Genomic DNA, 16,023 nt, shown 5'->3' on the forward strand with positions numbered 1-16,023 from the left:
TATCAAGCTCCCTCTCTGCAAGTCCTTTACAACGCGCTTATCCTCTGCAAGTCCTCTGCCACTGCCGTGTGCACGCCCTTCCGAGGGCTTTTCGCATCGGGTTATATATGCCACACCCTTCGAACCCTCAGGAACTCACCAGACGCTCTTCACCACGCCCTCTCACGCCATGCCGCTTGAGCTCTGATTGGCTGGTTCATTCTTACCGTCCCCACTGCTGCCGCGCCGAGCTCAACCCTCCTTCACCTTTCGAGGCCCTGCCTCATGTTAACTTGACTAGTGGACAGCCAAATGGGACGTGGGATGGATTGCGCCCATAGAGGTAGAATGGAGGTCGGAGCAAAATGATTGTAGGGCCTATTCTCCTGTCTTTACACAACGCAGCTACTACGAGGGGAAATGGCCTATTCTTACACATGTCATACTAAGACATAACTATACTACAAATGGGCCTATATGTTGCTCGTGTGACTAACTTTGGGGGGCAAACCTTTAACATTTATTGACTTCAATGTGCCAATCTCAAAACCGCAGCAATATATATTTTTTTGTATACAGAATCGAGGCTCGTGTAAGAGCTAACACATTGAACATGAACACATGCACAGACACATAAAACATACAATGAAGGGAGCGGGAGACAAGAGGGGGGGGGGGGGAGGGGGGGGGGGGGAGAGAGAGGGAAGCACACAAGCATCACAACAATAGATACCAAGGACGTCGGTAGATCTGTGGAGGGAAGAGGGGTGCTGGGGGAGGAGGGAGGGGGTACAGGGTATAAAGCAAATGAACACGACTCGGAATTTCAGGAAAGAGGTTGGGGGTTGAAAGAGGGATTCAGACGAAACTTAGTGGATGAGTTGGGTAGGTGACAAGAATAGGTGATTAGATTTTGGAGAAATGGATTCAGATCCGGCCTATCAGTGGGATACTAGATGTGGCAGACAGGATGGTGCGCTCGTCTTTAAGTGGCCGAGAATGTGCCCAATTGCTAAACCAACTATAAATTGTGCTGCAAACGAATGATGCAAATCAGCAACCATGTGTTGCAAATGAATGAATCATTATTATGATTACAAACACTTAAAGCCTCAGAAGATCTTGTAGATATGACATGCAGAAGAAGTAAAAGAAGAAGAACAAGAACAACAAGAACAACAACAACAACTACTACTACTACTACTACTCGTTTAATGACCATTTCTAGTCAAAAATATCCTACTCCATTAAACCCAAAACTGAATGTCTCCACCGATCGAATCCTCCCAGGTCTTTTTCGATCTACCTCTCGGTGTTTTCTCCTCAACTGCTAATCTAGTTATTTTCTTTACAGAGTCATCTTTCTTTCTCGCCACATGCCCAAACCACCTTCGTCTTCTCTTTCTCAACTCTTTCTCATTGCGACTAGCTTTGAGCCTTTCTTATGTCCACTACTATGCTTATCCTTTCATGTTACCCCAAACATCATCTCATCATCCTTAGCTCTGTCCTCTATTCTTCTCTCATCGTCTACCCTCATTCCCCATGTCTCACTACATAATTACAGATGAAAGATGTAATTACATTATCCTGCTTATTTGTTTACCTTTGTTCCAAAAACGAGAAAAGTTTGTTCTTGGGACATTTTCTTTCACTGCATTTGCATGTTTTGAAGTAATGTTGAAAGATAAGAAGCATACCACGCAGGATTAGTTGATGAAAGATAAGCTTGCTGTTAACATTTCTTTGAATTCTGGTAAAAAACAAAACAAAAAAACACACACACACACACACACACACACACACACACACACACACACGGAGATGGATACTTTGAGGCCTGCGAGGGCTCCGTTCCACCCTCTGAAACCCGCATATAGAGACAACAAACAATGACACACACACCACTTTGGCAGATGGAAGAGGCTTTTCGCTGCTTTAGTTGCAGTATTTGAAGGTGAAAAATACACGAACATCATTGGATCTAGTATGTCTCAAGGTACAAAAAAAATGTCTCAAACCTTCCACTTCTTATATTTCTCTTCCTCTTTGTTTTTTTTATTGTATAGAAAGTTGAGGCTCACAGAGGAGATAAAATAGACAGAACTAGAAGGCTCTCAATAGAGAGCATCCTTCCGCCAGGCTGAACAGTTTACATTTTGTACCCAACTGATAGGCCGGATCTTCATCTGGACCTGAACCAAAATCTACTCGGCTTGTTATTGTCACATAACCAACTCATCCACCAAGTTTTGTCATAACCCGTTCAAATTTTTTGAAATATCATGCTTTCGATAATTTTAGCCCTATCTCTAAATTGTGAAGAATCGCTTTAAGAAATAAAAAAATTCTCGTGTTCACTTCCAGATCTTCACCAAAATCAAATTAGTACGTTTTTGGTAAACACCCAAGCAGTCCAGAAAAACTCTTATCTGCATCCAGATTCAATCGAATCAATTCTTCCTTGTCACAAACCCAACATGTCCACCAAGTTTCATTCAAATTTGTCCACAACTTTTTAAGATATCGTGCTCTTTATCGTTTTTGGCCCTATCTCTCAATAGTGAAGAATCACTTAAAAAATTATAGTATCCAGATCTTCACCAAAATCAAATCATTTCGTCCTTGTCACACACCTAACCTCTCCACCAAATTTCGTCTGAATCCACAACTTGTTGAGATATCCTGTCCACAGACAAACAGACGTACAGAGGTGAAAACATAACCTCAGTCCACCAGAAGAGAGTGGAAAGGGGGGAAACACCAACAGCAGAGGGGAAGGACAACAGAGGGGCACGTGGAGGAAAAATGAGCATGGGGAAGGATGCGATGAATGGGAGAGGGAAGGAAGATACGGGTGGTGAACAGGCTGGATACAAGCTGTAAATACAAGACGAAGAAGAAGAAGAAGGAGAAGAGGAAGGAAAGAACTGGGGATGAAACAGAAATGAAACCGAAATACAAAAAGAGGATCATGGAGAGGAGGGGAAAACAAGTTAATGTGCTTGGGGAGGGTTAATGAGGGTAGAAGAGGTCATGACTATGGATGGTACGTGACCTGACGTGGTGGTGAACAGCCATCTTGAATCCCTGGAGTGAAGAATTGGATTGAACAAACTGAGGAGGTTGGTTCGACAGATGAAAGAAAAGAGGAACGAATGAGTGGAGGAAGGTGAGCAGTGAGTTTGGACTTTGTGGAGTTTCACCATAAGTGGGTTATTAGCAGATCGTATAAATTTTTTAAAAAAACAACACCTTTAGAGGCCATTTTTCCCCGCAAAGCGGGGGTTGGTCTTTTTCGGGGACCGTGGTTGTTGTTGTTTTTCGGTCCCCTTTTTGAAGCAATGTTTTACGGCCGGATGCCCTTCCTGCCGCCAACCCTTTTTGTCGCCTTTTACGACAAACAGGGAATTAACCAGTGAACTGGTACTCAATTTGCCGACCTCGGAAGGATGACAGGCTGAGTCAACCCCCCTGGCGTTAATTCAGCGATCGACCGGGATTCGAACCCAGATCGTATGCACCCTGTAAAACCTTGGATGGTGGAGTGAGGGTAATGGGAAAAGAGGAGAGTATGCAAGACCAGAATGGAGGCGGTAGAAGACAGAGAGAGACCCCTGACGTGCCAGCAACGTGAAAGTGATAGGTCCATAGACTCGGCTTCATCGTGGGCGATTCCAATGATTTTAAGGCCTTTGTCTTTACGGCATCAATATGTAAGGCAGGGGCGGGCACCAGCCCAAAGGAGAGAGGCAGTAGCAATACTCCATCACGATGCAGATGAAGGACTTGTAGGTGGATAAGAGTTCAACAGCTGTTTATCTGAAAGATGAGGGATGCTACTTCAGAGGCTGCCATCCTCAGCAAAGAGTTCAGTTACTCGTTCTTCTTATTCTGCTCAGAGCAAAATCCACATCAAGTCTATGCCACCAAGCATGCTTGGAACAAAGCATATCGTCTGGTGGGGATACACCCTGATTGGAGAGAAAATGGATCACACAGATACAGGATACAGTCAGGTGGGGATATGCTATGATTAGCTCATTGGGGAGTTTATTAAACAGCTTGGATATGAATAGTCATCTTAAAAAACAAACAAACAAAAAAACATTTATTACCTCCGCCACCAAAGGTGAATGGAGGTTATGTTTTCACCCCTTCCTATCAGTTTGTCTGTTTATCTGTCTGTGAACAGGATATCTCACAAGGTTGTGGACGGATTTGGGTAAAACTTGGTGGACAGGTTGGATGTGTGACAAGGACAAATTGATTCAATATTGGTGAAGATCTGGATCCGTTCATTTTTCAAGTGATTCTTCACCATTGAGTAGGGCCAAAACAATATATGGCATGATATCGGAAAAACGTTGTCGACTAATTCGGACGAAACTTATTGGATGGGTTGGGTAGGAAAAAATAACAAGCCAATTCGATTATGGACATCCGGATCCACATCCGGCCTATTGATGGGATAAAAAAGGTAAACTGTTCGGCCTGGTGGAGGTATGCGCTCTACCGAGTGCTGTTCTAGTTTCCCTCGCCAGAGGAGAGGGTATTGCATTTGAGTCTGTTTGTCTGTTTGTCCGCACAGAATAAATATGATTTTCTCTGCAACTGTTGGTCCGATTGACAGTAAGTTTTCACCATAGGTGCAACTTCACCTGTAGAATTTTAAAATGATAATTCTTACTCATAGGTCACGTGGTACGAGCGCCATATTGGAAAAAAAAAAAAAAAAAAAACTTCGCACCTCTATATCTCCGAAAGTGCTGCATAGAAAAAATTGAGACATGGCTCATTGTAAGGAACTCTCCATGTGGAATAACATATGTTAATGATGATGTCATAGGTGCCTCCATTATGATGTCATAATTCGACAAGTAGAAAACTTCATCCGATCAAGATGGAATTTATTGAGCGTCATCTAGGGATAAATTGGTGGAGAAAAAAATATTGATGACATTATCGGTCATGTGGTTTGGCCACCATATTTGTTTTAACACTAAGCCTTAAAAAACACTAAAAACACATCCTAGCGAGGGTCTGCATTCTCTGATTGCTCTTTCTTCCATTTGTTCTGTAAATTTGTCATTTTGTTTGGTAAAATTGCATGCTAGGTCAAGGGTCACCCAGACAGCTTAGATGGCAGAGCACTGGTACGGTTTTCCTGAAGGATTGGGTTTGATTCCTGGTCTGGGCATGTAATTTTCCCACATATGTCGATTGGTCAATTTGTTTTGCTTGTTCATCTTAAATATGTACAGTGCCCTCCATAAGTATTGGAACAGTCAAGTCAAAATTGTTATTGTTCCAATATACTCAAAAAAGAAATTTGGATTTGAGATCAAAAGATGAATATTAGGCAAGAAGAGTACTGGTCAGATTTTATTTGTTGGTATTTATATGACTGGTCTTCCGCAAACGGTACATTGTGATACTTTCACTCCTGCACTCTGGAGGTTGTTGGTGATGTCACTGACAGTTGGTTTAGGGTTTTTCTTCACAACCGCTAAGCACTAAGCTATGCCTGGCGTTGGCTTAGCGGTTCGGGTGCCGGTTTGGGATCCTAGGATCCTGGGTTCGAATCCCGGTCGATCGCTGAATTAACGCCAGGGAGTTTGACTCAGCCTGTCATCCTTCCGAGGTCGGCAAATTGAGTACCAGCTTGCTGGGATGAATGATCACGGTGTGTACCCTGGTCTAGAATAGGTACACTGTATCCCTGCGCCATCGTAAGAGCGTGACCAAGGGTTGGCGTCAGGAAGGGCATCCGGCCATAAAAACATTGCCTCAAACAGGGAACCATGATTGTCATGGGGCCCGCAAGGCTAACCCCCGCTTTAGCGGGGAAAAATGCCCTTAAAACGATCATTCTTCACAGCTCTGATGATGTTTCTGTCATGGACTGCAGTTGTTTTTTTTGGCCGATCTGGCCGTTGTCTATTGCAAAGCACACTAGTGGTTTCTTTCCTTTTCAACATATTCCAAATTGTTGTATTTTCTGTGCCCAATTATTTGTGCTGTGGTTCTAATTGAATTTTTCTGTTCTTTCAGTTTCCAAATTGCTTGATTTTCTTTCATAGACAGTTCTCTGGTCTTTATGTTGGTTTACACCTTCCAACTTTCAAGGCAAAAGCAAAGGCCAAAACCAAGACTGGACATTCACAGGTCTTTTATGTGTGAACAAGCGATGCAACAAGAAACATCTGTCAGTCATTTGTTCCAATACTTATGCTTACCTGAAATGGGGGACTGAACATAAAAAGTGCTATTATTCTGCAATGGTAAAACATATATACATATCAATACCAACAAATCAAATCTGACCTTCTGTACTGTTGCCTTGTATTCAGTTTTTTTAAAATCTCAAAGCCAAATTTCTTGAGAATATAGCATTAACTAGAATGCCTCTCAGTAGAGCGCATACTCCCGCCGTGGGTCAAGTTGGAATAATACGTTTTGTTTAACATCCCCTCTCCCCAAAACAACAAAAAACAACAACAGGCATTTTAAGGCCATTTTCCCTGCAAGAGCGGGGGTTAGCCTTGCGGTCCCCATGACAATGTTCTCCATTTTGCCCTATTTTCTGCATCTCCCCTTGTTAACCCCCTTGCCCGCATTTCTTCTTCGACCATCTTTAGCCAAGTCTTTCTCAGTCTTCCCCATCCTCGACTTCCTTCTACATTCATTTCCATCACTCTTCTCAACCAGTCACTTTCATCCTTCCTCAACACATGACCAAACCATCTCAACCTGTTTCTTCACAGCATCAATCACAGGCTCTATTCCCATCATCTTTCGCAATTCATCATTTGTCTTCCTCTCTCTCAACGATACTCCACACATCCATCGAACCATTCGCATTTCCACCCTTTCCAGCCTTCGTTGCTGCTCTACGTTCATTACCCATGTCTCACTCCCATAAATCATAACACTTCTCACACATGCAGCATACACCTTTCCCTTCAGCTTCAACGACACTCCCCTCCTCGTCAGCAAGCCACTCAGTTCCCGAAACTTCTTCCATGCACATCTCACTCGAGCAACCGTTGCCGAGTCTGATCCACCTTCTCCATTCAGCATGTCTCCTGGGTAACAAAATGTTTTCACACCTTCCAGCTTCACGCCATCTCCAAGATCCAACTCAACATTTCCTCCATCTGCATCTCTGTGCACACCTTACACTTGAATGTAGCTGCCACACTGGTTAATGACCCTCTCAAACCACTACATTTTTGATGAACCCACTCAGCGCACATTGTACATTGAATGGAATTCACTCCGACACCCTTCCTGCACACAGCACACGGCCACTTCCCAGTTCTTTCCACCTCACCACATGCTTTACCACTTGCCATCACCTTCGTTTTTCCGATATTCACCTTCAGACCTTTTGTCTCCATACATTCCTTCCACTTGTTCATCTTCTCCTTCAGTCCATCCATACTTTCTGCAATCAACACCAGATCATTTGCATACAACAACTCCCACGGTAAACCCTCCTTTACGTTCTGAGCCAGTACCTCCATCACAGCTACAAATAGTAGTGGACTTAGTACCGACCCCTGATGCACTCCCACCTTCACCTCAAACTCACCACTGTTCCCGTCCTTCGTCCTTACAGCTGTGCGTGCTCTTTTGTACATTGCCATCACTACTCTGATCAACCATTCCTCCACTCCTAACTTCCTCAATGCCCATGTCACTACTTCACGTGGAACCCTATCGAATGCTTTCTCCAGATCAACAAACCCAAGAAACAACTTCTTCCTCTTCTCCATATACTTCTCCTGCAACTGCCTCACAATAAAAAGCGCGTCTGTCGTTCCTCTTCCTGGCATAAATCCAAACTGCATTTCGTCAATCTTCACTTTCTTCCTTATCCTCCTCTCCAACATCCTTTCCAATACCTTCATTCCATGCTCCAATAACTTTATCGCTCGATACGAGCCACAGTCCAGAGGGTCACCTTTCCCCTTGTATAGAGGGACGAGGGTACTCAGTTCCCAATCCACTGGAATGCGGCCTTCTTTCACCACCAGATTGCAGATCTCTGTCATTCTCTTCGCACCCCAATTTCCCACTGCCTTCAACATATCTCCCACAACTCCCGTCGGCCCTCCCGCTTTTCTACTCTTCATTGCTTTTATCGCTTCCTCAACTTCCTTCTCGGTTATCTTCTCTGGCGGTCCTAAAACTGGGTTACTCTCTATATTGCCATCCCATTCATTCTCTGCATTCAACAGTATTTCCATACATATCTTCCATCTTCCTTTAATTCCATCTGGGTCCACAACGATTTGTCCCACTTCATCCTTCAAGCAACTCACCCCCATCACATCACACCTCTCTTTCGCTATCTGCTTTGCCATCCTGAATACCGCTCTCTGACCCTCTTCCAAATCCAAGCGTTCTCCGAACATTTTCCGACATGCTTCCTGTGCCTTTGCTACCTCTTTCTTTGCAGCCTTCTTGGCTGCCTTATAACTTTCATGCGCTGCCTTTTCTGCCCCCATACGCTTCGCCTTCTGCCACTCCTTGAACTTCTTCCTCTTCTCGTCAATCTTCTTTCCAACTTCATCATCCCACCACCATGTTTCCAAGTGCCTCGGTGGTCCTTTTGTCCATCCACATACCTCACCAACGGCTCCCAACAGACTATCTTTCATTGACATCCAACCACTTTCAAGCTCAACCACATCATCCTCTACCATACTCAGCCTCTCTTTTAATGCCTCCCTTACTGTCACCTCTTTCAACCTCCACACCTTCATTCTCGGTTGGTACTTCACCCGCCGAGCTCTCCTCGCACCTTTCACCCTTATGTCGCAGACAACCAAGTGGTGCTGTGAAACAGCCTCCTCCCCCGGGATCACGTTTGTGCCCCGGAGGTGCCCCCTATCTCGCCTATGCTCCAGCAGGTAGTCAACGGTTGTCGTCGACCCACCTGACGTGTATGTAACAAGCTTATTATCCTCTTTCTGGAACTGAGTATTACAAATCAACAAATAAGCTCCATCAGCAAACTCCAAAATCCTTTCACCTTCTCCATTTCTCACACCGTATCCGTAACCCCCATGAACTCCCTCAAAACCGTCCATACTCCTTCCCACATGTCCATTTAGGTCTCCTCCTACCACAACAACTTCCTCATCTTTCACGTTTTCCATCAGCTTCTCTATAGCACACCAGAACTTGTCCTTCTCTTCATCGCTCCGACCAACCTGCGGAGCATATCCCGAGATGATGTTCACCAAGAGCTTTCCAATCATCATTTTCACCATCATCAACCTTTCACTCACTCTAGTCACACTCACCACACTGTCTACAAACGCCTCAGAAAACAGGACACCAACACCATTCACACCCTCTGGGCACCCTTGCCACACAAACTTGTATTTCTGTCCCTGCCTACCCTTCACCATTCTCACACCACTTCCCTTCCATCTCGTCTCCTGCACACAACATATGTCCACTCTTCTTCTGACCAATACTTCCACCACTTTTCCTGATCTCCCCACCATTGTCCCTACATTCCATGTCCCAAACTTCAGAAACCGATCTCCACGTCGGGCATCAGACGTTTCGTCGTCATAAATGGAATGATTTCCACCCTTGCTTCGATCGGGTTCCCCACCTTGAGTTTTGACGAGAGGGAGTGGGGTCCCCCACGGGGTACGTCGGGCTGTACCCTGACCATATGTAGTCGTAATTGTCATGGTTCCCTTTTTGAGGCAATGTTTTTTATGGCCGGATGCCCTTCCTGATGCCAACACCTTTAGTCGCCTCTTACGACACGCAGGGATACGGTGTACCTATTCTAAACCGGGGTACACACCAGTACCTCTCCCCAAAACAATAAATGAAAAAGAAAGTAGGCCCTGTCAGAGAATTTATTTTGATATATCTCGGAATTAGAGGAGAAAAACATCATTTAAGAATAAGAATAAAAGCTTTAATGCAGTAAAACAGAAAAAAAAATTCCCAAAAAATATTCCTGAATCCAGAATAATATACTGAGCTTCACCAAAAACTAATCAATTCTTCCTTATCCCAAGGGCAATCATCCCACCAACTTTCATCCAAATCCATTCAGAACTTTTCCAGATATCTTGTTCACAAACACATGAACACACACACACACACACACACACACACACACACACACACACACACACACACACACACACACACACACACACACACACACACACACACACAAGGACGGACACGAGCGAATGCATTACTCCCTAGCGCGAGTAATAAACCTGAAAATCGCAGAGCCAGAATTATTTATTTGGTCTGGGAAGCCCTTGCAAGGTTTCTTCTTCTTCAGCCTCTCACAACCCTGGGTGAATATGTGATCTTTAAAAAAAAAGAAAAGTCAGAATTTTGCCAAATTTGTTTTATTCGTTTGTTAAAATACCTCAGCCATTGACAAATCTGGAATTATAATTTTATTTGAGGTTCAAATTAACCCGGGAGATTGTGTCAAACGATGCCTGCAAGTCTGTGCATGTGATAAATATAATTAATCGTCCACAGTCGAAGACTTCTTCACGCAATCACAACTTCTAGCTTCCAGACCGTACATCCAATCATCTTCAAATTTTGCAGTCTTGTTACTCTTCATGACTTCTACTGCAGTATGAAGTTTCACGTCGATCAATGAAGTGATTCAAGAGATATAAATGTTTTTATTATTTGCGTTTAATTAACGATATCTGCCAAACCACGTGACGTATCGCAAATTCCAAAAGGACATTTTAGTAGACTGATATGCTGAACAGATCTGTGAAGTTTCCCCTCGATTGGATCACAAATGAGGGAGGAGCTAGGTTTTAAATGTTTGTGCTTAAAAACGTCATAACTCTGAAACCATGTGATGCATGACGTCATGCTCGCTGACTTTTTTGTTCGTCATGGGTATGCGATTCTGCCTGCAAAGTTTGGCCTCGATCTGTTCAGGCGTTTTGGAGAAAATTGGATTTTAGTGTTTTTCACTCAAAACAATATGGCGGCCGAACCCCGTGACCTGTGACGTCATAATTACCATTAAAATATTCTACAGACCGAGTCCCTCCTATGGTGAAAATTTGCTCTCAATCGGTCCAATTATTGCAGAGAAAATGGTTTTTAAAGGAAAACAGAAAAATAAATTCCCAAAAACATTCCCCAAAAAAATTCCTGGATCCGGAATAATATCCTGAGCTTCACCAAAAACTAAACAAATCTTCCTTATCCCAAGGGCAATCATCCCACCAACTTTCATCCAAATCCGTTCAGAACTTTTCCAGATATCTTGTTCACAAACACACACACACAGACACAGACACCCACACACAGACACACACAGACACGAGCGAATGCATTACTCCCTTGCGGGAGTAATGACAAATTTGACTTCACCGTTCCAATACTTATGGAGGGCACTGTACTTTAGTATGTTAATTTTAAGATCAATCTTTTATAGTCACATCATATACGATTAAATGCATGTTTTGTTGCAGAGTGATGGATTATCGTGGTCGTGGCAGGGGTCGGACCCAAAACATTCCGGGATCTTGCTCACCTCAAGGCAGGGGTAAGTCAGTCTGCATTCCTTTAGGTTTGCCTGCAATTGTAATGTTACATACCAGGGACAAAGAGCAGGATGGAACAAGTATGGCCTACATTGTCTCAATAAGTATTCTTCTTTTCCTGTATATGGTATGTGGCCTCTGGTAGCATCATTGCTGGAGAGCACAGCTGTGCAGCTGATGCAGTGCCTCCTGTAGGCTAGGACAGGGGTTTCTGCAAATTTGTTCATTCCAGCGATGACTCGCTTCTTCTTCGTCAAAAGACACAATGCCAGCAGATGGAACTCCCTGCTTAATGTCCATCTGAGGGACGGTGCACTATGTGATGCAACACCCTACATGTGACACACCCACCGCACACTTTATAGTGAGATGGGGAATCGGACCCAGACTAAACAGCAGCTCAAAGGTAAGTGTGCCACCTCGTCATGTCACTACTATTATATCCACTATGTCCGGATATTGTGATTTTTTTTTTTTTTAAATACAAAAAAAACTACTCTCAGCTCCTCATCCGCATCATCGTCGTCGTCATCGATACCCTATGCAGAGCATTGGTGCTGCCGAAGTAGTTACTAGGCTACAATCCTTGTCGGACTGCCACTCCGATTCAGGAAGTCAGGGCACGAATTTGGAATTTGTTTATGGTGTGGGCTTGACTACTCGTCGCGAAGGACACCGTGGGATATTTAATGTCTACCACCTAATGCCAGCACACGGGACGCCCAGTTTAACTTCTTGCCAGTCGGCTGGTACTCATTTTGCCAACCTCGGAAGGATGACAGGCTGAGTGTTATTTCAACCAAACCCACCTGGTGTTATTTCAACAGTGAGACAGGGGCTCAAACTCAAGACCCCAAAATCTCAAGCCAGACACCTTAACCATTAAGCCAACACCAGGCTTTTTATCTTCATTTGCAAATTCCAAGAAAGACACAAACGAATGTGAAAAACAACTAAATACCTAATACCAACAGAGGGGATGACCAGTTTAACGTCCATCAGAGGGACTGATGAATCATCAGAGGGCACACACATGGATGAATCATCAGAGGGCACACACATTGATTAATCATTAGAGGGCACACACATGGATGAATCATCAGAGGGCACACACATGGATGAATCATCAGAGGGCACACCCATGGATGAATCATCAGAGGGTACACACGTGGATGAATCATCAGAGGGCACACACATGGATGAATCATCAGAGGGCACACACGTGGATGAATCATCAAGGGCACACACGTGGATGAATCATCAGAGAGCACACATGTGGATGAATCGTCAGAGGGCACACACATTGATTAATCATCAGAGGGCACACACATGGATGAATCATCAAGGGCACACACGTGGATGAATCATCAGAGGGCACACATGAATTGTGTAGATAAAAGGAAACGGGTGTAATTCACTTTCAAAGTCACCCACCCCCACATCTTGTCCCAGTGTGCTTTTCTTCAGAGCTGAAATAAATATGCCGGCCTATGGCGGCTATTTTGTGACAGATCGGGTTGACATGCGATAGCAACCTACCTTGTGTGGTAAGAGTCTCACACACCAAGTTTGATCAAAATCTGTTAATATTTGTGGACGCTAGAGTGTTAACGTCGTTTTCATGACAAAAAACAAAATGGTCGCCTAAGTCCACCATTTTTCAACGGATCGGGCTGAAATGTAATAACAACCTGGTCCTTGGGGTAAGGATGCTGCATGTCAAGCTTGATCAGAATCGGTTGATATTTGTGGACGCTGGAGTGTTGACGTCGAAAAGTTAACAGACGACAGACGACGGACGCCGGAGGGTTCAGTATGTGATTAACTCAACTGGACGGTAGTCCAGTTGAGTTAAAAATGAAAAACTTTACACCTGACCATTTTACATCTCAAGGCATCAGTAAAAGCACAAAAATTTTTTCCTGAATAAGTTATTCATATGGATGAATGGATGAATAAGAATAAGTATATATATATATAGAGGAGCTGGAGGCAGAGTGCCGGGAGAAGGGTTGGCGAGTTTCGTGTCAGCCATTTGAGGTGGGGTGTAGAGGGTATATTGGCAATTCCTTTTCTGCATTTCTTGCTAGGCTGGGAGTGTGTGGGACAGAAAGAAGTAGGATGTGTGACAAGGTGGCCCAGGTTGCCTTGAAAGGCTCATTTTGGATATGGAGGAAGTTTATGGAGACATGTCGAACGGTGTAGGCTGGTTGTGTGTGTGTGTGTGTGTGTGTGTGTGTTTTTTTGTTGTTGTTGTTGTTTTTTGTTACCATTATTACTTCTTATTTTGTGTATATGAGTGAGTGGGTGAGGGTGTGTGTTTTTGCATGAATTAATTTTTGCATGAGTGTGTGTTTTTGTGTGTTGAGTGGTGTATGATGTAAGTGTAGGTGGTTGTTTGGTTGGTGTTCTGTATGTATGGGTGTGTATGTATGTGTGTGTGTGAATGATCTGGTGTGTTTTGTTGGTGAGTGGTGAAGGGTATAAAGGTGGGTGTTTGAGTGTTCCACCATGTTTGTTTGGTGCTGTGGATTCTGGATGTGGAGGTGTTGTTGTTGTTGTTGTTGTTGTTGTTCGCACTGGCTGGGGGTGGGGGTATGTACGCATCCAGGTGCAGTTGCTGCATGTGGATGTGTATGTGCCCCTGCTGGCCCACCTTAGCTGACCGTATCGAGGTTGAAGGGCCGAAACGGGATGATGCTGAGGCCCTCAACTGAGGACCCGGTCAGTGCGGCACACTTGTGACCAGGTGTGTTTTGAACTTATATATATATATTGTTGCGAATATGGAATTTGACCTCCATATCCGCTTGTAAATATTCCCCTATCTTCTCCGATACTCCCCAACTCTCCCCTTACCCCATTCCCTAGTCCCATTGTCTGTAAACAACACCCATTAGAGCCGATCTTCCCCTTCATCCCCCCATTAAATGTCGTGCCCAGGTCCCCCGCACCACACGTAGACAATTATAGGACATCTTGCTAGTTATTCTTAATCTATGTCAGTTAAGGACTTGTTTCCATTAATTATGACTCTTCGTTGCACCAGAATGTGATTATATGGCACCTGTTAGGAAGTTTAGGACCTCCCCATACCTCTCCGCATCTCTTCCCCATGAAGAAGCGCCAACTACAACAACAACAACAAAAGAGGGGGGCGGCGCGGTGACGGCATGGGGAGTGGGCGTCCTCCTTCCGGCTCGGTTAGCCGCCATTGACCACGCGCTCCACGGGGTTACCACGAAGGGGCTCCCTGTCGGCCCCTCGTCAAGGGCGGAGCCGGTAACCCCCGCACCCAATGAGAAGCCATGGGCCGAGGCCATCTGGGGCGGCGCTAACGAGCCGAGGGCGTGTCACTCCCCGCCGGATATACGCGGCCCCGCGCCGGACGTGACGTCAGATGCGCCCCGAGCTTGGAAGGACAAGACGCCACCCTCCCGAGCGCTGAGCGACCTCCCCGGCATCTCCACCAAAGTCGCGACCCACGAGCGCTGAGCGACCTCCCCGCATCTGCTGGGCACCACCGTACGTGATTCTGTCCCGGAGCCAGGTGCACCTGAGCCATCGACTGCCGCTTTCCTTGCCATCAAATCCCGTGTGAGTCAGCGTTGTCCCGTTTATCTGTGGTCTGTCTAGGGTTAATATAAGGTTGTGTCTAAGTGCCCACCTTCCTATGTTTCCCTCTTGTCCCTGTAATCTAACCTTTTCCGCCTTAATATAACCTCCTCCGGAGGTCTTGAGAACTGAACCCCTGGTGTCGTATTGTGTGATTGTAATCCAGCCGGGTGTCTTCTTTTTCTTATTGAGCCAGCATAGCGCGATTAGTCAACCCCGGGTGCAATCGGGGTAACTTGTACGGATACGGCGGCCATCCCGCTCGGCCCACCATACCATCAAAGTCGTATCTGTAACAATTGGTGTCAGGAGTGGGATTCGAGGCCCGACCAAATTTTGAAGGAAAAAAAAAAAACGAATAGAGGAAAAAAAAAAATTTGGTCAAAATTTGGAGCGGCCGAAATTTGTTTTGTTTTACGAAACTCGAATTTTGCAAGTCGCGCTATGGCGGATCAAGACGGCTGGGGTCCGGTAAAGGAGAGTGAGGTAGGGTCGATCCAGGACCAAAATGAGGGACAGGAGGAGAGCGAAGCAGTGAGGGCGGCAGGTTCGCAAAATAGCGCCGTCACGCACGAAGAAGCGGGCGCGCAAAATGGCGCCTCGCTGATCACCGCGCCAGCGACCGTGGCAGCGCCCCCGGTGGATTTGAACTTGTTTTTTATACAAATGAAGGCCCTTATGGCCCAGAATAGTGAGCGATTGGAGAACCGGATGGATGCTCGGGGTGAGCGATTGGGAAACCAAATTGAAGAAATAACGAACCGAATGAGGGCTCGGAGTGAGCGATTGGAGGGCCAAATGAGGGGTACCGGTGAGGGATTAGAAAAGAAATTTGAGGGGTTAGACA

At 45.1% G+C, this 16,023-nt stretch overlaps 1 protein-coding gene across 2 annotated transcripts in view; it reads left to right on the top strand.

The window, feature by feature from the left end:
- Nucleotides 1-16,023, top strand: part of ZNFX1 (zinc finger NFX1-type containing 1) — a 173,630-nt gene that overhangs the window by 8,934 nt on the left and 148,673 nt on the right. For both annotated transcript variants that reach the window (XM_068108680.2, XM_068108679.2), the window contains exon 2: nt 11,490-11,563. In XM_068108680.2, the coding sequence (XP_067964781.1) occupies nt 11,494-11,563 (70 nt within the window). In that variant the 5' untranslated portion in view covers nt 11,490-11,493. The remainder of the gene's footprint in view (nt 1-11,489; nt 11,564-16,023) is intronic.

Source organism: Myxine glutinosa, chromosome 2 (assembly GCF_964187855.1).
Source record: "Myxine glutinosa chromosome 2, kmMyxGlut1.1, whole genome shotgun sequence".
Taxonomy (NCBI): domain Eukaryota; kingdom Metazoa; phylum Chordata; class Myxini; order Myxiniformes; family Myxinidae; genus Myxine; species Myxine glutinosa.